This window comes from Alosa alosa, chromosome 12, assembly GCF_017589495.1.
Source record: "Alosa alosa isolate M-15738 ecotype Scorff River chromosome 12, AALO_Geno_1.1, whole genome shotgun sequence".
NCBI lineage: Eukaryota > Metazoa > Chordata > Actinopteri > Clupeiformes > Clupeidae > Alosa > Alosa alosa.
Genome location: NC_063200.1, coordinates 22,074,388 through 22,102,080, shown reverse-complemented (window position 1 = coordinate 22,102,080; position 27,693 = coordinate 22,074,388). Strand labels below are relative to the sequence as shown.

The 27,693-nt window shown below is 44.8% G+C and overlaps 1 protein-coding gene across 4 annotated transcripts in view; it reads right to left on the bottom strand.

Annotated features, from left to right (window-relative positions):
- mast4 (microtubule associated serine/threonine kinase family member 4) overlaps positions 1-27,693 on the bottom strand; it is a 115,291-nt gene that overhangs the window by 57,684 nt on the left and 29,914 nt on the right. For 3 of the 4 annotated variants that reach the window (XM_048259884.1, XM_048259882.1, XM_048259885.1), the window contains one exon: positions 760-791. In XM_048259884.1, the coding sequence (XP_048115841.1) occupies positions 760-791 (32 nt within the window). Of the gene's footprint in view, positions 1-759; positions 792-14,864; positions 15,143-27,693 lie in introns of those variants that run through there. The other variant, XM_048259889.1, reaches the window with a different exon arrangement.

Below are 27,693 nucleotides of genomic sequence, written 5' to 3'. Positions count from 1 at the left end.
ACCATAAATATGATTCAGAGGTACAGCTCCCCGGGGAAGCTGGAGTGTTATATTATCCTTCAGGTCACCAGTAATAAGGCTGGGCAGTGACTCCTCGGGTCCGGGGCTGGAATCTAATTTGTGCCTGAGAATTAAATAGCCAGACGCTGCCAAAATTCAAGGATAGGTGTCACCGAGGAGAACTGACACTCAGGATGGATAGTCTGTCTTTAGCTTCATGGGTTGTTGTTAAAGGTGTGCACAGAGTAGAAAACCATATTATCAAATGGGTTTACCAGGGTTATATAAGACGAGCTTTAAATAATATGATACACACTGTGTATCATTAAATTCTTAACATACCCACCAACAGTGCAGTAGTAATTTAGTGTACTTTCCACTGGGAACAGACAAAATGAAACAATCTCTCCAATACCACTTCGACTAAAGCTTGTATTTCTGTAGCACTGATAAGAAGACAGGAAACCATGACGTGGAATGCCGTGATCCAAGCATGTCATTATAGAGGCTTTCTGGGTTTATTAAGCAGTCATGTCTTTTCTCTAGCAGTGTGGCTCATTCAAATAAAATTAAAGCTCAGCAATGACAGATTTCATTCCAATGTTGTTCTTTTCCAAGCGACTGTTACATTTTTTGACCAGAAATGCTCCATGGGCCGTTTTCTGATGCTTCAAAGTTACTGCTGACCACAGAGTGAACAAAAACACAAAAAACAGACAGACACACAACATGATCCCAAATTAGCTGTGTTTTACTTACAAACTCCCTCTTCTGGGTAGACTGAGCTCCTTCTGTGGGCAAAAGAACAAAAAAAAGTGTGTTAGATTTTGTGAACGTGTGATCTCTCAAATTAGCACCCCCCAGAAATAACACAATATGTGGAAGCAGAGTAAGCATGGGGGTGTCAAGTGATAACAGGCCAAAAGCATGTAGCTAAACTGACCAAGTTTAGGCTGAGGCTTATCTGCTGGTTATCTGTACAGAGCACTACCCTATTTAGACACATATATAGACAGGAAAACAACTGGTGCAATTCTGGGCAATGCAAAATCACACTTCCAATAAATGAATACTCAACAGTGCAACTGTAGTATAATTTTTTATATATGTTTCTCATTTACTAAAATGTTTAGTTTAACCATGCATATGTGCGTTGTGAAAATGGTTGCCTTCATCCAAAGTCTCCATCTGTGGAGATTGAGAAGACTGTTGTGTGCTGTTGGGTGTCTGATTGTATTCAGCCCAAGGACACAAACATAGCCTAGGCTATTGGAAGGTTTTGGAACATCCTTATCTCTGTTCAAACTAACTGGATGGATCATTGTTGGGGGGGAAGTTTTCTGTGATTTTCCATGTGTGTTAAGGGTATAAGAACTGGTTTCACCCACAGATAGGTGGGCTTGTTACTTTGACATATCATGTGGGTAACATGCTCCCGGTATCCTGATTAAAGTTGCAGTCTCACACCAGTTGTCTTGGGAGTTTGACCACATAAAAACACCAGTTCATGAATAAAGGGAGATGAGGGAGGAAGCAATCTGGGGATTTCCTCAACAACATGTGACCTCAGACCCAAATTCTGGCCCAAAAACAATCGTCAAGGCACCTCACTGTCCCAGGCACTGAGTCACAGGCGCAGACCCATATGCTGCGTCTCCCAAGTGCCCGCGTGCCCGCCTGGCTGAGGTGCCAGCTCCACAGTCCTGCTGTGACCTCCCTCTCTCCCGGCGCTGAAGGAACGACCCAGTTTCTCACAAACAGCATCCAAACACTGAGTCACACTCGTGATGAATAATTAACCGCTATGCCATCGCCTCCTCCCCAGCCTGATATGCAATGCATGTCTACGCTAATTACTGCAGTCAACATATCCGATGAAGATGGAGGAGGGAATTATCTCAGGTGAGGAGCACGTATGTATGTATGTATGCCATGGGAGGCACACTTGCATAATGTTTGTTTAGGTCTGGTAAAGGTTATTGCAACCTATATATTCATTTGTCAAACAAAAGGGAAAACCAACACAATGTTGGCAGTAACCAAGGAAGTGAATTACCACTATTGACAGAGAGAAGCCCTCCTTAATTATCTTAATTCTGCTGTTTGAAAGGAAAGGACTAACAGCTATTCTTGAAAAAAATGGCACAACCAAGGAACCAGTTAGCTATATAGTTCAATGGGCAAAATAAGTAAAAATGATCTTTACTTAATTTTTATTTAAAATGGCTTAAAATGCTGCTATTTTCCACTATACATCACCTAAATACGAAGTGGCCAGGACAATGTTTTGTTTTTACAAAACAAATGCACACATACAGTAATTAGAAGGATGCAGTGCATACAGTTGGCCTTCACCACTACATAATAAGAATAGCAATGATACAGAGACGCCACCAGAGGGGAGCATTTGCAATAGATAAATGACTGGCCACTTGGGACTCCGTGCTCGCACACAGGTGACTTGAACTGGTAATGCTAATCTGGTGTAAAGTGTGAAAATGATTTCATATGTTGAAAATAACACACTGGAAAAATGAAACGGCAAATCACAAAGGCGAGCCTGTATGGCCAAGGGCTTTCAGTGAAGCACTGAACTGAATTAAAATGAAATGTAAAAAAAAAAAAAAAAAAACTGTTTTGAAAGATTAAAAATCCTGCAATGGTCTCTGGGGAGGAATTGTGTTTATCCAGCCCTAGTGTTCAATTTTCACCTCGGGAGAAATGTGAACGGAAAGCGGAAAATTACATAAATTTGAAGAATCCACCAACAACACCCATAACTACTGCCATAGTGAACACATACTCAAGCAGGCATCAAAACACAAAAAAAGACCCCTTTTGCTAAACTCTGGCTAATAACACCCAACGTGTGAAAACTGCACAATCCACTAAAAACATAATAAATGCCCTTTTGTCTCAAACAAACCATTAATTCAAATTCCACTTTGAAAAACATTTTAAAAGGGATGGGGTGACTAATAAGGCAGGCGCTGTGAGGCGACTGTAGTCCCTCTGGTCATCCATCAGGACTAAGTGTGCGGCAGCCCCCACCTGCTGCTCCTGGTGGGTGGACGGGTCAACGTGACATTGGGAAGCTGGAGCTCCAACTCCCGTTAGCATGGCTAATTGCGTAGCCCTGGTGATTTAGGCAGGGGGGGCAATGTCAGCAGCAGGTTGGAAGGGGGAGAGAGAGAGAGAGAGAGAGAGAGAGAGCACAAGCACATCTACCCAGGCAAAAACGAGAACTGGGCAAAGACCAGTGCAATTAAACAGCATGAATAAACCCTAGGTTATCCACAAGATAGCACTTGGCTGCACATTGGCTGCACATTAGCTACAGCAGTATGAAAGGGCTGTACACAATTCTTCAGAAGAAGGAAAAAAATGCACATCCGTGTGTGGTCATAAAAAGAGATCCCTCAACGCCTACTGTAAAAAGTGGGGGAAGCAACCCCAGACTTGTGCCCAATTATTTCCCTAAATGAGCTTCTTCTCGATCAAGGCCCACTAAATCGTCTCCAGTGCAATCAACTGGCTAGCTCCCCATCTGTTCCCGTGCCTTTAACACAGCCTGTGAAAGGTGATTGTACTGGCACACAATGAGTGTGAAAGACTGCCATAATGACTCACATCATCCAGGTGGATGCCACTTAGTAGCGGCGATGACAAATTTCAACCTTCAATGAGTACGATGTGCTTTGGTAGGCAAGAAACGCGACATAAAAGAGTGCGAGAGTAACCACTGCTTCATTCATCTGTTCCCTCATCGATACTGTACCTTTTAAAAATGTTCATGAATATGAATCTTGGTGGAAAGGTGGTATATTTAGGAAGTCTTCTGTTCCGGCGTTCTCATGAGGCTTTGGTACCGATTCTTTTGAAATGAAAGTTGCTGCGGCGCTACAGAGTGATAATGAGTGGGAGCAGACAAAGGGGAACGCAGCAGGTTCTGCCGAAGCGATCACGTGTCTGAGGCCTTATCCTCCATCTGGGTTTGACATGCATCTTAACTACGCTAACTTCCCTCTCCCCCTACTGGGTAAATGACATTAAAAAAAGAGGGAGAGAGAAGGGGGGAATGAAGTTTTTTTCTCAAGTCTCCTCACTACATCAAACAGGAGGCACTGTGCGCTCTGCATGGTCCTCCCTAATGACAGTTCTCCAGGTGTGTATGACAGTGTGCCAGTGTGAGTGTGAGCGCGCGCGCATATATATGCGCCTGTGTTTGTGTGAAAAAATATTGCAGTTTGTGACTCTGCCGCAACGGTCATCTCATGAGCTCACACTACGAGCTATCAGAAGATGACTCTTCGAGATGAGAGAGACCGATGCGCTCGCGCTCTGATTGGTTCCCCTCCTGTGGAGCTGGACGGCTCTGTGGCAATGACCCCAGTGATGTACGTTGGGTCGGCCGCGCTCAGAGAGGGGTCGGCCATGGAGATCAGAGGCACGCAGCGTTCAATCTATCCGCCACCCACAGAGAAGCGAGAGGTTGCATGAGAGAGCAGAGGAGGTCAGACCTGACAACCACTGACAAAACGCTGACAACAAAGAACCCTCTAATGAAGTATTAAGCCCTACAAGAAGGGCAGTTTTGAACCCTTAATAATAATCCCTTCCTTAACAATGCACAGTTCAAAAAATGCCATGTTCATTTTTTTAGAGATCCAGATATTCTTTAGAACAGGGGTCTCCAACAGGTAGCTCGCAAGCTACCAGTAGCTCCCCACCTGTTTCTATAGCCCTCCAAAAGGTTTGAGGAAGATGTTCATACATCTGATAACCCAGTAACTTGGGAAATATGATAAAACTCCTATGAAATCAAATTCACAGTCTACAAAGAGAGCAGGTAAATGAGTTGAAAGGAACCTTTAAAAAGCATACACATCTTATTTAGCGGTTTTGGGTGGAGATCAGTTATATGAATACATGGCATGCTACTACTAACATTAAAGCTCTCGGCCATGTCCATTTTGTCAAAGTAGCTCTTGTGAGGAAAAAAGGTTGGAGACCCCTGCTTTAGAATGTTCATTCTGCAAGACGCTGAATAGTTCTCAGTCACTGAAAGAACCAGAGGAGCATTCACAAGTCCTGATTAGTTCCCAATCAGCCCTACAAGATGGGGCTCCGAGATGGGATGGGGTGAAATGAGTGTCAGTGAAAGAGAGGAAGCACCGGAGAGAAAGAGAGAGCAAGAGAAAGAATGAGAAAGAGAGATGGAGAGAGGGAGAGATAAGCCTATACTCCTACACTCATTGAACCAGACATGACTGATGCAATTTGACTGCCGTCTGCTTCTGAGATCGAGGGGAGCTCTGGGTTCACAACGGTTCTCAGATAAAAACCAGATTACTCCCACCCGTTAGTGAAGGACTGTTGACAGCTTCCAGACAGGGCTTGGTGAAAAACAGCAGAACATGTCAATCCACTATAAAATCACAAAAATGATTTAATCGGAAAGCAGAATTTTGTTCATGTCACTTTCAATCCACTTAAGTCCTACATCCAAATCGCTAAAAATGAAGTCACTAGTCTGCCAATATATTTGATTTAATTGTAGTTAATATGAATCATCTGGTTTTAATATCACCGGTCTGAGTGAACTGTACATTTCTTCATACTGTAGACTATAAATCTCTTCATACTTTAGACTACAGTACAGTACAGAAGGGAACCATACACTCCAGGGAAAATGGATGCAAAGTACATTTTCACACACAGCTAATGTGTTTTGGGGTGAGAAGAGCCTGATCATTTAGTCACAGCAGATAGAACAGTAGACTGCAGAAGCTGGATGGCTGAAGGTAAGCCGGTGCGTTTCTCAGGTAAAAATACTTTTAATGAACTCTCAAGGGATTCTCCAGATTAGGAGATTGATTTCACACTTTCATTATCTTTTCATTTAATACTCTTTCTGTATAGAAGAGGTCATGTCATGAAATGACTTTCAGAGCAAAGAAGAATCTCACAGAATGGAAAAAAATGGCTGTAAAATCTTCAGGAAACATGTTTTGATGTACAATTTCCTTACATCTGTATCGCAAAAGTATCAGATGGGGAACTGAGAACAACGTGTTTACCGCTTCAGCTGAAGCTAGATCAGATTCTGCAGCTGACACAAATTGCTGGCAGACAATGTGAGAATGGTTTCAGTTTGTCTGTTTTTCACTCCACCGCCCCGCTTTCTGCCTCAGTGGTGAAGTGAAATCTTAAAGCTGGTTGTGAAGACTCAAGAGCTATACTCCTTAGAGGCACAGGCCGGGGTTGTTTTTCTGTTTATAGAAAGATCACTGCAGACAACGCTGATTAGCGCCATTCCAAATTAACAGCCATCTGCGCACCTGTCAAAACTCATCAACAAGCGGATATCCAAATGTTCCAGCATGGCACGGTTCCTAAAAGTAGCATCAGAGATGGTGAGCGTCAGGTCGGGCCATCATGTTTCTCATGCATAGGGAAGCATGCATAATATGGATATGAGAGGAGAAGTGCCAATGTTATTAGATTAGTTGCCAGAAATTCCTCAATGAGAATTCTCTACAATCAAATTGGAAATTTAGACTTAGGTCTTACATTTGAAATTTAGATTTTGTATTTGAGTAACCCACCAAGGACAAACTGGGAACAGTACACTGAAGGAACTGTTAGAACAAGTTTTGTTCTGATTTCTGATTCACATACCGTTTTACGTGATAAAAGCAATACACAACTCCATTCTGGTAAATTTTTAATCAAAACTTTTGACATTATTCTCTAGAACCAGTACTGACAAAAACCATCAAAGAGTACAGCTTCTTCTGCTTTTGTCCACATCTATTTGCAATGGGTCGATTTCCACCAACTGCCTGCACTTTTGGGTGCAAGAGGATTGGAAAGACTTAAAATCTTCGAACCTGCGTTGAAGTGAAAGCTGGTTTGATCGAAGAGACTGGAAGGTTCTCTTGTGCGAGGAATTATAAGATATTGATAGAGGACTTCAAAAAGACCTGGAGGCGTTTGAAGGAGCAATTTCAAACCTTCACTAAATTGATCAGATTTTCAAAGAGCCCTCGCCTATCGTTCCCAAAACTTGCTAAAGCTACAGTAAAGGAAGATCTCTGCAAACAAACCGAACACAAAGGAAGAAACTGTAGCAACTCTGATATCGAGCTGAGCGATACAAAACGTAGGAGTTACAAAGTCACAAGGGTGCACTATTAAAACGAATTTGCATTGTTTTAACACATCTCTGTAAACACAAGTTTGTTAAGTTTTTTTATTTGTTACACAAAATGTGTTGAAAATAACACAACTTGCATTGAAAACAACTCAACTTGTGTTGTTTGTTTAACACATCAACACATCTCTGTGTCCAGATACAGTACTAGGGACAACACATTCATTTTAAGGGTGTGGGTTTCTCCCATTTGTGATAGTAGTTCTGATAGGCAAGTAATACCTATACGCACCAGCCGATTCCAGGGGGCCAGGGTCTTTGGATGACCGCTACTGAAACCTCCTCAAGGCCTCCGTAGTGGCATCAAAGCAGAGGCAACGCTTCTTTAAAGAGCCTCTCGTGCTGCTCTATTAATAATTCCCTTTGAGCTGGCTTGAGTTGGTTTCTTACCCATCAAGATCAAAAGTGCACGTACTTGCACTAGAGTTAAAACGCTGACTTGCATGAAATTGGAGGGTTGCATATGTGTGTGTGCATGTTTATTTGAGTGTCTGTGTGTGTGTGTGTGTGTGTGTGTGTGTGTGTGTGTGTGTGTGTGTTTTCCTCTTCAAACCCTTAGCAGCCCGCAGCATGTGTTTCAGGTGGATGACATGTTGAGCTGACAAAAACAAACCCAGTGACATGATTTGTAGTCTGTTACCGTAGTCCCATACCCCTCGACAAATTCCATCCAGATAGAGCTGACATGAACTCCTTTTGAGAAATCACACTGCCTGATGAAGAGGAGTAAAAAAGGGGAAAACATGCTGTACTGTAGCTCAGTAAGGGAGAGTGGAAAAACAAAAACATGCGCACAAAAAAATAGAGATTGGAGCATTACGGATGCCTAAACAAGACACAGGAAATGTGCATGGATATGTGTGTTGTTCATCCACAAGCCTATATCAATAGGAGACGGTCTTCAGTCGATATTCAGGGTTCAAAACAAAAGTGCACAATGCATATGTCGCAGCATTTCATGGGAGAGTGAGAGAAAATAGAATGCATTTCTGGGGTACAGGCTGACAGCAGACATGAAACAGGAGCGCTCAACCAGCACTGAGGACAAAGCTCTTTGTTTGTGCACAAGTGTGTGTCTCTGACTGTGTGTGTGTGTGTGTGTGTGTGTGTGTGTGTGTGTATTTTTGTATGTGTGTTCTTATGCATGGCTGCAAGCTTTTCATTTTTACTTTTTAAACCATTTTCAAACTCTGTGTGATTGTGTTCTTATATATGTGTGTGTGTGTCACATTAGGGCTTTGGATGACAGATGTGGTACAAGTTTACATCCTCTCCCACACAATTAAAAACGAACACAGACATTTACTTTCAAGACTTTTAGTCTGACAGCCCATAGAACCTGAAGTCTGATTGATGAGTGTTCTCCTACGACAGAGTCAAAGGTTGTCTCTGCTTAGCACAACAGAAAGCTGAAGTACAATACCTAATGAGACATCAAGAGGAAAAGGGAGGTTATATTGCACACACACCACACTCCAGTTCTGAGTATGACTACAAACCAGATTCCATAATGGATAAGCATCTTTTGATCAGAACAGAAAAGGTGTGCTGGTGTGTTTTAGAATCACATTTGCAATTAGGTTGAGATAAGTAGAGACTGTATGTGAGGAATGAGATAGCCTTGCAGGTGATTGGTGTTTCAAAAAGAGAGTCTTTTCACACACAAAATCATTTCGAGTCAGGTATTTTTCTTCTTTAGTTGTAACGTGTCCTCGCTGTGTTTTTTCCACTCACGTTGTGTATACACATGGGATTTTAAAAAGTGAGCAAGGACGGTTAAGTCGCCCACTGTCGACAGATGGGGAGCAGTGGAGAAGGAGAAAAAACAAAGGTAACTCAAGGTTCTTCTATGAGCATGGAGCAATTTGTCCCTGAGTGGCTGAAATTACCAGCCTCTTTTTTCACTAAACACACACACACACACACACACACAGAGCAGTAGCAGCAAACAACTACAGTAGTCTGGGGTCCGATTCAATCTTCAAGGGTGGAGTGCTGAGTGTAGGCGCCCAGGTATCTTGGGTTTATCTCCGTATTGGTGAGGGTCGTGTAGATCAATAAACCACATAATGTGATCATGACATCTGAGAGGGGGGTCGTGATCACACCCGGGCCTCGGGAGCAGTGCTGTTGTTGGGCTTTCCAGGTGTGACTGACAGCCTACAGTAACGCAATCAGTAGCAGGGCTGGAGCTAAGCCCTAAAAGCTTGCAGGCAGTATATCAAAGATAAATGGTGGGGGGAAAACGAAGCATCTGTGGAGACAGCGTTTCTTATTGGCTTTCTGTAAGGTTAGCCCAGACACTTGTAGAATACAACATAGAATACAGCTCACCTTCATGCCCTTGGCATGCTGAATTCAGCCTCAGCAGGATCCGATATGCTATCGACTGTGATTACTCTAAAAGACTCCACTCTTTGACACAAGACGCTCACGTAGTGAAACATTTTACACTCTTATTCCAACACACTGATGACCATTTTTCTGGCATTGATTGTGATTGTGTTGTTCCCTTTGGAAGGCGGTTGGGGGGTGGGGGGGTTGTTTGTTGGTGTTTCTGGCCAAGTTAGTGTATGTCCACTGATCGATGCCCTGACATCTAAAGGGCTCTTCGCGTTGAGAGATGGAAAGCTACAAATGTGCCAGTTCTCCTTCCCGATGAGTCACACAGACAAAAGCCATTTCTCATTGCCGGGCATGTCTCAAGCCAAAGCAATAGCACACAACTCTGTTCATGTGCACCTCTTTGGAAAACACACACAATGCATTGCAGACCTTGGGTGCCAAATCTAAAAGAGTGCAGTGCAAATGAAAGGAAAGCCTTCAATTTATGTGGAGAAACATTCTCTACAATTAGTGTCTCACTAAAAACTAAAAACTGATTAATATGTTGTTCTTGATGGCTTCTCTGGATGCCCACTAGGGTTACTAGAGCCAACAGCAAAGGGGAAGAAAGATATACAAACAAAGAGAAATCGTGCCTGCCAAGCATATGACTCCTCAGCAATAATATGAACACGTACAGTACAAAAAGAAATGACAGACTGTCCTAACATAACTAAAAAAATTGTCCTTGAGAAAAAAGGGAAAAAAAAAAAATCTCAAAGGGCACGGTTCTACCTCAACAACTTCTTCTCTACCTCTAGGTCCTTTAACGCCTTGGAGGAGAGACGTGACTGTACCTGTGACTTTGGTAGATGACAGTTCACAGGAACGCTCAATGGAAGCTAGCACACAGGTGCTGAAGGCAGGCAGGTGGGTATTAAAGGTTTAAAAAAACAAAAACTGGAGTACCAATTTAAAAATGTCCATTTATGTTTGCCGCTTTGGTTCTTTGACAGGCTCCATACCTAGCAGTCAAACTTTGCTTTAAAACAGCTCTGACAACTCTGACATGAAGGCATTCATCTTCGACTTTGTTTCCTGGGCTATTTCAAATGCTGGCGTGAACTGACGAAGTGCTATGCAACACCCCACCCCACCCCTCCTCTTTTTCAGTGTGGCATTCAGTTGGAAGCTTTAGAGATCTAGCTTCTAGAAGGCTGCTGTCACTAACCATGTATGGAGCTCGAGCTCCCAAACGGCCGCATTATCTGTGCCCCTATATGTGTGTGTGTGTGTGTGTGTGTGTGTGTGTGTGTGTGTGTGTGTGTGCCTGTGAGCAAATGCCATGCGGTGAATATAAATAGCCGGACACGATCAGATAACTATCAGAGACGATCCACACATCGGGATGGACGGTGGCCTGTCATAAAGCGGGAACAAACAGAGATGTGATTCCACCCCCAAAACCCCTCTTTTCTTCACTTTCAAAGCTGGTGGGGAAGCAGAACCTGTGTAGGTGTGTAGATAAACAGTGCCGTGGAAAAAAGAGCAAACACAAGCTAATCGGAGACCCTAAGCAACATGCAAACCAGACCCCACGCTGGAGAGTCGTGCTGACAGAGAATATCAATATGAAAAGGTCACATCCCAGATCTGCACAATGGGAGAGGGTGTACTTTAAATTTTGATGAGTGTTTGGTGATCGTATCACTGAGGCTTCAGGTGTTTTTTAGCCAGTGCCACAGGAGCAATGCCATCAGAGAGAGAGAGAAAGACAGAGGCAAAATGCAAAATGAACCGCTAAGAGTCATTCATTTTCATATCTGACATTGGAATTTGGCATTAATATTGATGTTGAACGTTATGTAGTTGTCAAAAATAGACTAATTTATGAATTTAACATTTAAAAAACATATTTTTGGTGAGTATGTGTGAATACTGTAGATGTGGCATATCTTTTTAACTATTTATGTAGTGTGATGGTTATGTTCATTGTTTTAAATATGAGCATCACAGAAAAAGAAAAAAAACATCTTTTTTTATAAGCATGACTACCTCTACAAGTTTGTAGCAAATACAATTTGAGGAAAGGGCTCTTCCGGACTTTAGACATACAATCTGCGGCCGGATAAGACCAGAACACCTGTTCTTAACTTAGTGCCAGCCCTGTTGTAAAGGCATCACTGACATTTGTTTTTTCTCAACCAGCCCTCCTATTGTTCTGAGCGTGAAAAACTTTCTATAGTGTTCCCAGCTGTGATACAAATTACACAAGCATCTCTAAGCCCAACTATACACACATAACCTATTCACAAGGTTTACTGCGGAGTAATTATCTCCGTGGAAAAAGGCAATTACAAGGGCACATCTCATTAAACAGTAGAACCATGCTTGGGTCTTGGCGTATGTGAAATTGTGGTAAATTCAACAAACAAATGCAACAATCCCCCTTGGGATTGGTGGCACGTTCCCCACCGAAACTGTAATTACAAAGCTAATACAGGCTCGGAATTGTCTATTCATTCTAATTACATCGCCTGTATGCACTTGGTCCATTCCGATATGCTGAACTAATCCTATATGGCCAAACCCAACCCCTGCTCATGACGACAGGAATGGCTTAAAAAAGCAACAATTAATCATCTGGTTATATACTGCACAGCATAACAATCTATTTTAATCAGTCCAAAATCTTGATCAACCACAACTCAACAAGCAATTCTGGGGAGGGCACACTTTCCTTTCTTCCTGCTAAATATAGAACCAGAATTCTCAGCTATGTGTCATAAAATCTGCCAATGCAAACATCCGCACGTAAAGGTCACCAGTTCAGACTGGTACAATGTATTCCCTTGTTTCCTAGCTGTTGTCTTGCTGCGGACCCTTGGTGGGGGCATTCCCACCGTGACCTGAGTGTAGGACTTTCCCCGGGGGACTTGGGTGAATGGGAGTCTATGGGAAAATGACCTTGGCCAGGAGTCAAATCCTGGGCGGCACAGTATGTCTACGTCTCACTTCCTGGACTATTCCCACAAACGTTAGTCAGAACCTAACAAAATACACATTTCTGAAAAGACCCTCCTCTTCAAGCCCCTCTATGATATTAAACAATCAACACACACTGTTGTTAGTTACTCAGAATATACTGGCATAGCATGACCCCCCTATTTTCTGGAAAGGAAGCAAATAGGACAAATATCCTCTAACATTTGATGGGCCCAGATAAGCCTCTGAAATGTAAGAGCCTAGATAAGGCATCCGTTTCCCTATAGAGCACGCCTGTGTATGAAATCTAACCAGAGGAAACAGAGGCTAGTCTCATCTTTGAGGAAGTCACAAACTCGGCCCTACTTTGAATATTTTCCACCATGTGTGGCTGGCAGAGTTCTGACTTAAAGCTCAAATAAAATTGGACTCAACACCTTTTAGGGTCTCTGCCAAAAAACTAGGGTGTTAGGCTGTGAAGACTTGCCAAGTTGTGACATCTGATTTGATCTGGAGTGGTGACGACGCCACCTGAGGTCTGCTTCTGAGAGACTTGAGAGAAGACTCAGTTCTGAGAACTGTGAGTCATTTGCCTGACAAATTAAGTTCTTCATTTGGCGGAACCAGACAACTGTCTCCCAGCCTCCTCCACTGTCTCCATTCTACACAAAGGGTTCTGTCGATTGTTTCTGGTCATGACCATCATCCATCGGAAACATTAAAAGATGTTTGAGGGGGTTGTCTTCCCATTAGAACTTTTAAAGGTAACGCTTCTAAGTCACCCAGAAAGAGTGTGTCAAGCATAGGGTTTTGTAGAAATAAGAACAAAAAGGAGAGGTAGCCTCCGTCTGGCTAAAGTTAATTTCACCAACAAAGAGCAGCGAGATTAATGGTCATGGCGGAGAAAATGACTCCCTTTTGCAAGCCCCTGATAAACACACTTTGCAATTATGCTAAATGTTAACGGCCAGCTGAGTGAAATGTTACGCAGATGCAACGTCTCCTAAATTAATTAGAGGCGCACAGGAATGGGAGGGGATGTGACTGTAATTCGTAAGCTACAGGAGGTCGAGTCGAAGCTTTGTTGATGAAAACTGTTAAATCCAGGAGGGGGGGATTGTGATACAACGGCAAATTGCCTCACTCTTGTTGACGTGGGTGATTGGCATTTGCACATGAAAGCTTTTCTCTTTACCTCTTATTAATGCACTCCATTGAAATTGAGTTCATTAAGTCTTAACAAAACCGGCAGAAACACATTTCTTAGCTATTTCAATTCAGAAACACTCCCTCAAAGAAACGCATTAAAAACCCTGACAGAAGTCATCATTTGACTTTTACCCATTTTTTTTGAAAGGTGTAGCAGTATCAGCAATGCACTGAATTGCCATAAATAAATAATATCTGGGCCACTGAAGCACAATAGTACATTTTCCAGGAACAATGTCATCCAGAGCAACACTTTGAAACACATGGTGCATGACAGCGGCATTTCAATGGGTAAGTGCCTCTGCCCCGCATCTCATTCCATTGAAATATGTCCTCTATCTGAGCTCAGCTATTCAATAAACATCACAGGGTCTATCTCTTGAAATGACAGTAGCAGTTGCTCTCGCACATATTCAATACTTTCAATATCAACAATTCCGATTTGGGAGCACGAATTCAATATCTGTTCTATTATCATAAAACAAAAATCAATAATGCATAACATGCCAACGCACAGCAGCACAAACATTGCAATCAATGTCTCCGCGAGAGACGCGCAGATACATATTTACACTGAGGGACCGACAACCGGTAGGGACACCGTGGTTCACAGTCAGTCATTCATTTCATTCATTACAGAGTTTTTGTTAGAGAGCAAGCAGCTTTGAAAAGTTGAGAAGTTCAGAACTGAACAGTAGAATGAGAGATGAGCTGCTAGTAGTTGAGGGGACGAGTCTGCATGCATGCATGCGTGCATCTGTGCGTGCATGTGTGTGTGTGTGTGTGTGTCTTCACTTAAAAAATGATTGCGACTACTGCAGTGAGAGGGAAAAGAGGGAGAAACACAGACACACACATCTCTCACTGACTGGGTGCACACACCCACTCACTCACTCAACCAGAGCATGAATATTGTTATTCACCTCATATGCCCAGGCATTTACACACACAGAGAAATGTGCACACATACAGTACATTCACACTCACACACGCCAAAAAAATCTGTCAAACTCCCAACGGAGCTCTGCTGAGTGTGAAACAAGGAGACACACCTCACCAAACACACACACACACACACACACACACTGAGATCCCTGCACAGCAGTCAGAGAGTCCCATCTAACCCTACCTGTAGCCCGCGTCTCCTCAGAATACTTGACTCGTCCATGCTCCTGCTTGTCCACTTTTCCGGTGCCTCTCACACACACACACACAGAGAGGCAGACTCCCTGACACACGCAGGCTGTGTCTCGCTCTTTCGCGCTCACACACACACACGCACGCACGCGTGAGCTACTGCTCCTCCGCGGCTGTCTGCCGGTGCATAGCCACGCTTGCTGCACTGCCTTCCAGCCCCCCTCGGCTCTGGCACGCTCGATTCTGATCTTAGCAGCTGCTAAACACTTACATCAGAACTTATCTGATTGGAGGGGGCCAGTCAGCTGACGCCCTCCCCCACCACCGCCTCCTACTGCCTTCACGTTCCTCTCTCCACCCCCTCCCCCCTCCTCCAACACCACCTCTGCTGCCACCCCCGTAACTTCAGAGACAGTGAGTGAATGAGGCTGGGTTGTGTCTATGTGTGTGTGAATGTGAATGTGAATGTGAATGTGAGAGAGACGAGAGCAAGAGAGAGAGAGAGAGAGAGGTGCAACAGAACAGCAGGAGGGGAAAGGAAGAGAGAGAGTTAGGGAGATAGAGAGAGAGAGAGAATGTGTGTAAGAGAGAGAGGGAAAAAAGAGATAGCAACACTAAGTCAGCGTAGCAACCAAAGGGGTCGATTCATTTCCCTTCAGTGGCCACGCTCTTTTGCACCCTAGGTGACCGTGGAGAAAAGGGGGACACTTGGGTGAGTGAATGGAGGTGGAGGAGGGAGGTGAAAAGGACGAGGATATCCTGCTGTGGATGTTGTGCCACTGCTAAACAATGTTGCGGGTATCCTGTCAGCTCGTCCACCTTTCGGAATGGCTGCGGCACGAGACGGTGTGGCGGGACAAGGGGGAACAATATTCCCAGTGTTCCTGCACAACATCTGTCATAACTTGTGTCTGTCTCTGCGTCTGTCTCTATCTCTCACTCTGTGTCTCACTCTCTCTCTGTGTCTCACTCTCTCTCTGTGTCTCACTCTATCGCTCTCTCTGTGTCTCACTCTCTCTCTGTGTCTCACTCTATCGCTCTCTCTGTGTCTCACTCTCTGTCTCTCACTCTCTGTCTCTCACTCTCTGTCTCTCACTCTCTGTCTCTCACTCTCTGTCTCTCACTCTGTGTCTCACTCTCTGTGTCTCACTCTCTGTGTCTCACTCTCTGTGTCTCACTCTCTGTCTCACTCTCTGTGTCTCACTCTCTGTCTCTCACTCTCTGTCTCTCACTCTCTGTCTCTCACTCTCTGTCTCTCTGGGTGCAGATAAGCAATCCGTTGAGGATGGGTTTGGGTTTATGGAGCTAGCTGGGAAAACGGATGGATGGAGAGCACAGCTGGGGGTCAGACAAAGATAGGGAGAGAGGAAAAAAAAAGAGATGAGGAGTGAGGGAGGAGTGAAAGAGATGTGAGAAAGGCTTGAGTGATTGACCAGGAAAGAGTGAAAGAGTGAGTGTGAAAGAGAGAAAATGGAGGATCGTGTGAGAGACAGTGAGAGTGCGTGAGTGAGTCAGAGAGAGAGACATGGGGTGAGAGAGTGTGTGTGTGTGTGTGTGTGTGTGAGAGAATGAGTGAATGAGTGAGTGAGTGAGTGAAAGAGAGAGAGAGTGAGAGTGAGAGAGTGAGATTGAGTGAGTAAGATAGAGAAATAAAGAGCAACAGAGAGAGAGGGAAGTGGGCACATAGTCACAGTGGCACTTGGCACCAGGAAGCCTGGAGGAGGGAAACCTCTGTTCTGACCCTGGCCACCTGCAGTGAAGAGGCGACTGTGTGGGGGGGGCCTCCTCTGCCTCCAGTTAATCAACAAGTTAGACCACTTCATACCACATCCCCAACACCAACGGCAAAGCCCCCAAAGTCAATTTGGAGTGATTTCATGCACTGTTTTGCCCGGACTCTTGCCGGCGCGTGCCGTTCGGCTGAAACTTATCTCCCCGACCCCCCGGGGCCAAGTGCCAGCCACCTGCCGAGAAAACCACCGCATTGTCACTGTGCACCTCCCTGCTACGATCAGTGTGGTGTATCGAGCCCCCCCCCCACACCACACACACACACACACACACACACACACACACACACACACACACACACACACACACACACACACACACACACAACCTTGTGCTGAAATGATTAGCATTAAGAGAAATAACTTTCTCCTCCGATTGCCATCGTCGCCAATTCCATCCGGCAATTTCACAGTCTGTTTCAGCTAGTGTTTTTCTCCATACCAACCCTCCCTCCTTCCCTCCCTCTCTCTCTCTTTCTCTTTCACACTTGCCCTCTCTCACACTCGCGCTCACTCATTTCAATTCGCACCGACTGCCCTGTGAATATTAAGTGGATACCCCCTTCGATTCGCTCCTTGTCTCGCCAGCCAGGCACCGGTGATCCCTTATCACGCCGAGACTGGTCGGCCAACTATATTAGACTGGGAGAAAAAACCCTATGCCCTGTAAAGGTCAGACAAATGACCACATAACATTCTGGTGTATCTACAATGTACTCAGTCTGAAAGTCTATGGCCAGACACCCATTAATTTGTAGAGCACCGATAAGGGGCTGAGAGAGAGTGATTGAGAAAGAGTGATCGAGTGAGAGAGAGAGAGAAAGAGAAAGGGACAGAGTGAAAAAATCCAAAAGGGCAACAGTGCGTAATCTTAATGTAACTGTATTCATTTTAAAACCTTTCAACCTTTTCATAAAGGGTGGGTTCGCGCGCAAAAAAAATAAAGACCTGACCTCGCACAGTAGGAACAATTTGGCCAGATTATCCCACCGGGAATGAAAACATCCCGCCCGGCTCGGCTGACTGGGCCCCTGATTCGCTCGTCACACTCCGTGGCTCCTCAAAAGAACAATTAGGGAGTTCCATTTTTGGAGGAGAAAAATAAAAGAAAGAGACTCTCACATACACAAAAGTGATAAAGGGAAGTCAGCAGTCTACCATTTGCGAGGTTTGAGTAATCAGATTGACTGTAATACAGTAAATCGTATTTAGTGCATTCCCACATTGACCAGTGAGATGTAAATATTACATACTTTACGTACTCTGCATGTCTGAGTGTACTCCGGGGAAATAATCTGAACAATGCTCCCGCCATCAACTCCACACACAAACAGGATTTCAGAATGTAATAGCCTGGAAATGACTTCATTAAGAGAGAGAGAGAGAGAGAGAAAGAGAAAGAGAGAGGGGGAGAGTGAGAAAGAGAGAAAAATAGGACTTGGATAGCAAGCGCTTATTTCCTGCGGCTTCGCAGAGGAAGGTAGCAGTGAGCAGCGGGCGAAGCACTTGACTCGACCTTTTACACGCATCCGGTTTTTGGAGAAGCTGCGAGAGCAGGACAATCTCCTGTTTACCAGTCAGCCGAGGGCCTCAAAGGCTCAAGGCTGGAGGGCTAAGGGGGGTGTGGGGCAGCTGGGGGAGCAAGGAGGAGGCCCCCTGGGACACAGGCCTGTGCCACAGCCTGATTGTCATTGCCTCTGGATTGGGAGGAGGGTGGGGGGGTGGCTGAATGGAGGGTTCTTTTGGCAAAGGACTGACTTGGGAGGAAGCTTGAAGGCTAGGGGTGGTGGTGGGGGGCTCAGGAATGGAAGATGGGGTAAACTAGGGAGGGAGGAGTGGAAGTGGGTTTGGGGGGGGGGGGTTAAGGCCAGGGCTATTTGTTTCCTCCGCAGTAGGAGGGCAGCTGGAATCACTTCCTTCCAGAAATAATATGTGTGTGAGGACAGTTGGGGTGGGTGGGTGGGGAGGGGGTGGTTGAAGAGATATGAAGGAGGGGGGCAGAGGAGTGGGGTAGAGGACCGGGGGGCTTCAAAGGTAGACGGACAGACGCTTGAGGGCGTGCAGAGAGGGCTGATTGAGTGACCTGCCTGGCCGCTCTCTCTCCTGCCCTGCCTGGGGCAGCTTCACAGGGTCTGGGGGGGATCTGACGCGGCCTGGAGGTCTGAAGAGCGCAGAGCCCCGCAGAGAGAGAGATGCACCCCCCCAACTGCGACCTCAATCTCGCCACTCCTTTCCAGCGAGGGCCACATCTGAGGCAGGATGACGCATGTGACCCCTTTGCTGCCACATCAAACCTCAAGGACAAAAGTGATCCAGGCACAAACTGACCTCTACATAGAGAAAAAAAATAAAATACTTCAAACGCCACTGTGGACAGACTATCCTTACCCATTTCACTTATATTTTCCATTATATGTAGTGTTAGAAATATAGTGCCTAACCAAACACTGACTGAACACCTACGGAATATATTCCTACTTTATTCGGCCATTGAGGCTTACACGTTTCAAAACTTGTCAAATCATAACACAATCTAACATGTTTCCATTTATGCTCCAACACATTATAATTTACTGCAATTACATTACATTTGGCAACTAGCAATAGGAGACCCTAGTCCACCAACTGTGTGATAGATGAATTACCTTTTACCTTAGGTTTGTTTCTCTCTGCTCCACAGGGAAATATATGACAATGTCACAGTCTGATAATATAATAATGCACCAAGAAATGCTCTATTTCACGAACCACCCAGCAGTTTGTCAAAGCCCCAACACCTCTGCTGTCTCCACTACATCAAAGTGACAGGCCGCCCCCATTTACATCCTGGCCCAGTGTGCCCCCAGAACAAAGTGGTGTGTTGATATATTTCACCCACAAATACTGTATTTTCTGTTCGCAGCTGTGACACAGAAAGGTGACTTATCAAGGTCAGCGGAGAATGTTATCACTGAACAAAGTAGATTGTCAAATGTACTAAATTTTTCAGTGGGGGAGGGTCGATTAAAACCCGTTTTCTGGATCTAATTGGAGGGGAGTAAAAAGAACGTTCATCAAATTCAGCAACGATACACTTGATTTTCTTTGAAGGTGCGACAAAAGCAACAAAAGTTTTATCCTCAGCGATACTCCTTTGGGACTGCTTAAAAAAAAAAATTCTGGTAGACATTTTAATGTCACACAACACCAAATTCATCACCATTTCATAGTCGACTATGATGGATGGGTGCGCCAAGACAGCTGTCACAAACAACAGACCACCAGTCGGCTCACGGAATCAGACTACGGAGTATGAGATGACATCACTGCTGAGATAGGCCAAGGTGACGGTGGAGGAGAGGAGAGACTCGGGGGTATCTAGAAAGGACATCTCTGAGTGCTATAATGAAAGGGTCTTCCAAAGCCCACAAAGCCACAACATTGGGATTATGACTTATCTTATCTCCATATCAGAACTGGGCAGCCTATTGATTTTCTGTCACACCCAATCATGGTCAAGAGAGATGTGCCAACGTAAGTAAGGCGCATACAGACACACACACTTACTTTTATACAGTCACACACACACACTTTGTTGGACACACACACACACACACACACACACAACACTCTATCCAGGGGCATGACATCATGCCAAGAGGAAAGAAGAGACAAAAAGCAATAACAAGAGGAGCCTGAGGCGATTGAGATCTTGTGCAAAGAGAAATAGTCTCTGCCAGACTTGAAGCTCCAGGCACTTTGCCAATACAGAACCACAGACCAAATATCTGATGCCCTGATAACAGTGAATGGGGAAAAAGAATGAGCTACAGTACTAGGCTTCGACATCATGGATCTGTTATATACAGTGGAGGCAGGCGGTAATTGAAATCTGTGAATTGAAATGGTGGAGAACTGTGCCTACCCACTGCCTGTGAACCTAGTTTTGGGGAATTGCTTTTGATAAAAACAGTTTTGTAGGTCTTATTGGCTGACTATCATTCCATGTCTCTGAGGACAAAAAAAAAATCCAAAAGGCATTCACCCTCAAAGCACAGCTGTCAATGTCAACACTGCGAACCTTATAAAAAAAATGGCATGTTCTGGTCCATTTGCTATCTAAAAGCCATTGCAAGCCCTTAAAGGACGCGATATGTAAACTTATTCCACTGCTTGGTTGAATTTCCCATTGTCCTACGTAATTTAGAACGACCATTAACCATATGTTATTTGCACACCTATGAAGTAGATCCATTTTTTTTTGGCCGTATCACACTTGTATATTAATGCGCCGAACTCGTTGTGAAGTTTAAAATTAACCGTCACGTTGCATCCGAGCTGTAAAATGCAGACGTTCAGAACATAGTAACATTGTAGCATATGACGGAGGTGGCTTTTAGCTAGATGGATGACAGCAGGCTAGATAAAATAGCGATGTTTCAAAGCTAAAGTTCATCAGAATCTTGGGATACGCCCGCTTGACAACGGGAGAGAAAGAACTAACGACTGGCCTTTGGCTGTAGCAACCATCCATTTAAAACTAGAAACGGCAGTTTGTCCTGCAAGTTGAGAAATCAGTTGATATGTGTCTGAAGAAAGTAGTTCTACAAACAAGAGTTTTAGTGATTAAAACGTTTAAATTGTAACAGGAAATGAACACAACGCAAGTGGCAACAGTGGAATAAGCAGGATAATGGACTCCACGGTTGTCTGTTCACAGAAGTTAATGCACTTACGAGGTTTAAACGGCCCTCCGCTTCGCGTCAGGGCCGTTTTACAACCTCGACCATGCATTAACTTCTGTGAACAGACCACCGTGTCGTCCATTATCCCTTACATATGTGTTTATAGAACAGAACTCTGAGAAATATCCGGTGGTTTCAAAAACAGAGCCAGCTCTACCAGCCCATAGTTGCCTTGCCAACACAAAGTGCAAAGCCTGTACAAACAATAAGAACACTGAGCATAGCTATAAACATGCACGGCTTGCAAGAACCCATAGACACCAAGTTCACTCTCGAAAGTAGCAAGATGCCATGGCTTATTTTGGTGCACATGGTATAGTGCATGCAAAGAATTTGGAATGTACTACATGATAATTCTCTCTAGAACTCTGTTCTAGCCAAATGTAAACAGAAGACTGTGTCAATAACTTTTTTCTTCATCTTTTAGTCTTTAAGTTCATCATCTTTCAGTTTTTAATCTTTGATATAGTCAAGGTCTCTTTTAGGTTCATCACCAAATTGATAACAATGTCAAACTGAAGTCTAAAGTTGGGAATTTTTTCTCTCTCAGAGTTTGTGTTCAAAATGTATTTTTTAGTGCAATTTTTGAAAATATTAAACTTGGTCCAGAGTGTTCCATAATGTGGAATTATGGGGTTTCTTAATTGCAATATACCGGTTTGAAATTGGCTTAGGACATAAAGTCGCTAAGAATTAGAATCTCTTCATTGGCACCATTAAGGACATGAAAGCTCAATGAGTCACCAAGGCAGTGAGGAGGGTGTGAGGGCAGTCGTTAGGACAAGGGACGGTTTTTGGAGGGAGTAAGGATGGGGGGGGGGGCATTCAATAATAAAAGGCAGCAGTGAGCTCTTTATGCCAGAACTTCAACTGGAATGACCCATCACGCACCAGCAGCGTGTCATAATGAATAAATAATTCTAATAGATTGCTCATTTGTATTCCGGTCAGCACGAACGCTTTTCCAGGGGAAGTGAGGTACCTGTCGATATGGAGAAACAAAGAGAAAGATCTTACATGGCCAAGCTAGAGAGGGGATTGGGGGTGTGGTGGGGGGTTGGGGTGGCGTGGGGGGTTTGGGGTGGCATGGGGGTGTCAGTGATGGAGAGATTATCTCTCATTCATAAACTGCTTGGTATAAATGCACAGACTCCGTATCACAACATGGCAGATGAATTTCCTTTCCGTTTGTAATGCAACTTGCCCATATACGCTGAGGGCCACTGATACCGCGGCCCATCTGAAAGGGTAATAACCTGGCCCGCGATGGGCTCTGTCCATAAGCTCCTTTCTGGACGAGCGTGGGCACTATTCTATCTAAATCCCAGCGTGAACACCGAGGAGTCAAGCAGGGAGCTTCGGCTATGGCTGCCACTGCGGTTGCGGCTGTGCCTTCAGCTGCGATGCACAAGCCTTGTATTAAAAGTGAATCCTGGTCTGATAACATGATAACAGTTTGAGGGAAAGAGCAATTTGGTTAATGAGGCCCGTGTTGTGAGGTGCTGCAGTGACAGAGCGCTGGTGCTCGGCACAACCGGCAAGAACCCCCCCCTCTCTCATCTCCGCAGTAGGCTGACAAATACCGGGCAGTTCTAATCAATCTTCCCCCACACTGCATTTAAATTAATCTCCGATCTTGCAGTGATAACAGTCATCCACTTTAAATCATCTCAACAGTTCAAATGAGATTTCTTAATCTTTTCTTCCTATTGAATGCAAGCATGCTTCATTTTTTTTAAATAAAGACCATGAGGAAATCGTAGGCTTGTATTCATGTTGGCCTGTTCAGCGTAGGCCCTGTTGTGTGTGTGTGTTTGTTTGTTTGTGTGTGTGTGTTTGTGTGTACTGGCAGGGCCAGATGGTTCACAGTCCCCTTTCATCTACACCAGCTTTCATAAAGCTTCACAAAGTGGTCTGCAGTCCCCAGTTTTTACCAACCCACAGAACATAGGAAGACACCAACGCAGTGGAACCCAATAGGACTACCGTGCCATTGGCTGTTCATTCTGTCTTTGTTTGTATGCATATGTGTGTGCACGGTATTGTGTCCGTTTTGCTTTTTCACACCATCTCTTCCCCAAAAAGTGCCATTGACAGTCCACAGACACGCTAGCCCCTGCTGATATCAGTGCGCTGCATTCAAAGGTAGGAGATAGCGGCAGGATGAAGGTTGCTGCATTAAAAATTCAACGTGGGGCGTGCACGTGGCGGGGGCATCCTCTGTTGGTCGGCATTGATTTTCCATTGAGGCCCGCTTAGACGCACAGGCATGTAAACGCACTGATAACGACAAATGCAATAGGCGTCTTTTTTTTTTCCTTCCGCTGGCGTCCAGATGCAGACGTGACCCCAGGACACAAAAGGAAAGGGAATGAGGAAGGTCTGTGTGAGCGAGGATGGAGAGCACTGAGAGGACAGGGATCAGGACAGGAGAGAGAGAGAGAGAGAGAGAGAGAGAGAGAGAGAGAGAGAGAGAGAGAGAGAGAGAGGGGGGTAAGGCAGATAGGTAGGAGGGATGAGTTGAAAAAGGAAGGTCCTCAAGTCACCCAGCCAAAGAAGGGTGGGCCAGGCAGGCCAAACTGATCGGGCCCTGTCGTAATGACATTCTGTTTGTGCCGCGGCAATCGTTAATTTCAATCAGTCTCTCACGGCAGGGGTTCCGGGCCCTTTCCCACACACACACACACACACCACCCCGGGGTCTAAGGTGAATTGAATGAGATACGGGGAGGGCGCCTGGGGAGCCCTTCACCGCCTCGCTGTGCTCTCCTCAGGCTGGGGGGGAGGGGGGTAAGGGGTGATGAGGGGGGATGTGTGTGTGTGTGTGTGGGGGGGGGGGCATGACATTAAGGTGAAATCTGTGAAGGCTTTTTAAAATCAGCTCCATAACCGTGACCTCCCAATACTCAGTTATCATACCATCAGAATTCATACACCGTAGCACAGCAGGATTGCCCGGTGTGTGTGCGTGTGCGTGTGCGTGTGCGTGTGCGTGTGCGTGTGCGTGTGCGTGTGCGTGTGCGTGTGCGTGTGTGTGGGGTTGAGGACACAGAGAGGGGGACTTGTTTCTAAAGAGAACTGTCATATCGCTGATGGTCCCGTTTCTAAGTGATGGATCGACAGGTTTGGAAGGAGCTGCCTTCGTTCCTGCTCATTACGGCTCACCATTTCCAGTTTCCCCGGGGAACCCTTATGTCAGTTCATCAAAACCAAAGACAAGTCAATATACTGACACAACACAAGGCAAAGGCACAGAAAAAAAGGGGGGAAAAATCCCCCTACACATGCCTCAGTGAGGGGAAAAAAGAAACTGTCACTTTTGCGCCCGCTCTGGGAAGCTCCTTTTTCATGCAGACAAGTGCCACATCAGGCAGGTGACTGAATCAACGATTCAACGGATCCCACTGCAGCACACAACAAGGCTGTGCTGTTTATCTAATGGGCTCTGGTGTATACTGCAGACAATGAAGGCTCTGTGGATTACGCACAGCAATGATGTCATGCTCAACACATTACACTGGAAGGAAGAGCAGAGTGGGAACCACAGAAAAATAACACAGACATACACAGAGACACAGAGACATAGAGACATGGAGACACACACACCGACACACACACAGAGACACACACAGAGACAGAGACAGACATACACAGAGACAGACATACACACACACACACACACACACACACACACACAGAGAGACACACACACAGACACACACAGAGACACACACAGAGACACACACAGAGACACACACAGAGACAGACATACACACACAGAGACACACACACAGACACACACAGAGACACACACAGAGACACACACACACAGACACACACACACAGACACATATCGCTTCCTTATTAACTCAATTTAAAGGAGTCAAATGCAAAGCATTTCACCTGAAACATACTGAAGTTCACTGAAGACACCCTTTAGGTAAAACACAAAGACTGTTTCATAGACGGTCACTGAAAGGTAAAGGTATTTTACATGGCATGCAAATCTCCTTTATTCTGAGTGTTGCCCAGCTAATTTGTTGCCATTTTAGTCATTAGTCATAGGCTTTCCAATAAATGGTCATCTACACAGATGCTGGTTCTGCTGGGACTGATGGTGTTTATCCCACAAATGTGACAGATCTGTTAAAATAATGGCCAGAGAACTCATGGGAGAGCAGACTAGCAGCATCAAATGAAGAATCATAAAGGGAAATCTACACACACTCATCTCATTTAGATGAGAAAATCAGAGGGCTTCACACAGACTGCCCACAGACTATCTGCCTTAAGTGCTAATGGGAAATGTGAGAGACACAAATCTCGGCCACATTTGGATGTGCTCTGGCTGGCTAACTATGTTTTCAGGAGACATTAAAAAAACTGATTTGTTTGTGATGGAGAACGTATCAGACTGATCCAGAACCGATGGAAAGCTACAATCTAACCTTGGTCTTTAGATCCCTTAACTAACATAAACATTCAGTAAAACATAATTCCATGTTGCTTCTCATAAATGGTTAAATCGCTCCTCTTCAACTCAAAGGCAAGGATAGACAGATGTCCTGATGCATGAACAGTTCTCCTCAGGTTGTGTTTATAGTGGCTGAACGCCACACCAAATGCCTTAACAACTGACCAATGTATGAGCAACAAAAAAAGCAACACTGCCCCCTAGCGGTCATCTGTAGAAAACACCTCATGAGTTCTATCCATATAACTGTATAATGTTTGACTACAGTTTTATACATGAAGCAGGGAGTATCATTTCAAGGTGTTTCACAGACACTGAGACCTACACCCTCTCAGATCAAACACAAAAGGACTGTGTTTGAAAAAGACTTTTGACAAGAGAAATCTTGAGCAGTTGTCATGTTTTGTGTCATGTTCATAAAAGTGCACTTCACAGTTCATCATGTACCCTATCAGCAGGGTGAAATGTATCAGAGAAAGAGGTTAGATAAACCAAATTAGACTAAATAAATTGTTTAATGCTAATAAAAAGACAAATGCACTCCCTTCTGTCTTCACACCCAAACTGGCGTAAAAAAATGTGCTGGCTTTGTCTTTGTTTATAATTCATCTTTGAAAGCCTGCTGTAAAAGACTGAGCATACATCACAGCAAACAAAAACGAGCTGCTCTCCCTCTAGAGTGATTTCCCACTGAAGCTCCTCAGACAGGACATTCCTCTGTGTAATTGCCATGGAGACCAAACATGACATGACATCAGCCCCTCACAGGGAACACCGTGCGCCGGAGGAGCTGCGTGGAGAGACGTCTTCCTCACTAGTCCTTATTTGTCTCTGACTCCAGAGTCCTCCATGGCCACGTCCAGATGGCCTTGGTGTACTCTAGGCGGACGGGTTAGGCTGGGCTATGTTGGTCAGGGCGGGAGGGTGGCTTGAGAGTGTCGGTTTACAGGCCACGGCAGGTTTGATTCATGTGCATGTCAGGACACTCATTAGGGCAGCCTCTCTGGCCTGGTGACAGGCTCTAAACACAGGGGCAGTGCCAGCAGCAGCAGCAGTAGCAGCAAGCTCAATCTGTTTACAGCCTCATCACTCTGTCTCAGCTTCACAGTAGAGGCCAAGACGCAGGCCAAGGGGACTCACACGCCCACTGACATGCACCAAGATACAGACACTTATTAATCGTGCGCAAACACACGTACACTCGCACACACATACACTTTGGCAAGAAACATGGGCAAGCTGACACACACACACACACACACACACACACAAACACACACACGGTTAAGCCCCCTCCTGCTCGCAGCTTGCAGGGCAGAACATTGAGCGAGGACTTAGCCTATAATTACCCTTTACTCTTGCTGATGCGTGAGCGACTTGATCTGATTAAAAAAGCAAACAGGACAGCAGTCGCTCAGGCTTCTCAGTAAACAAGATGGAGATGCACTGTCAGGAGAAAATTTCAAATCTCATCACCAGCTGACAGGAACACTGAGAGGCTAGAGGCACTTAATGAAAAAATGTCATATTTTTATCATTATCTTCTTTATACCCAGATATAAATTCCATCAAGCGCTTTTTTTTTAGATTTTTTAAATTTGTGTAGTGACCTTGTGATGGGTTTCTCAGTGCTGGTTAATAAATGATATTCTCCCCTGGTGTGCCAACAGAAAAGATCATCCACACCCACACAGTGGGCTAAACTGATTGGCTGCAGTCAAGCTCAATGCAAAGCACAATGCAGAGCAGACCAGAATCTTTATGAGCTGCAACTCACAAATGATTTGGATTCAGTCCTCTCCTGGCTTTGCTCGTCGGTACATAAGCAGTGTT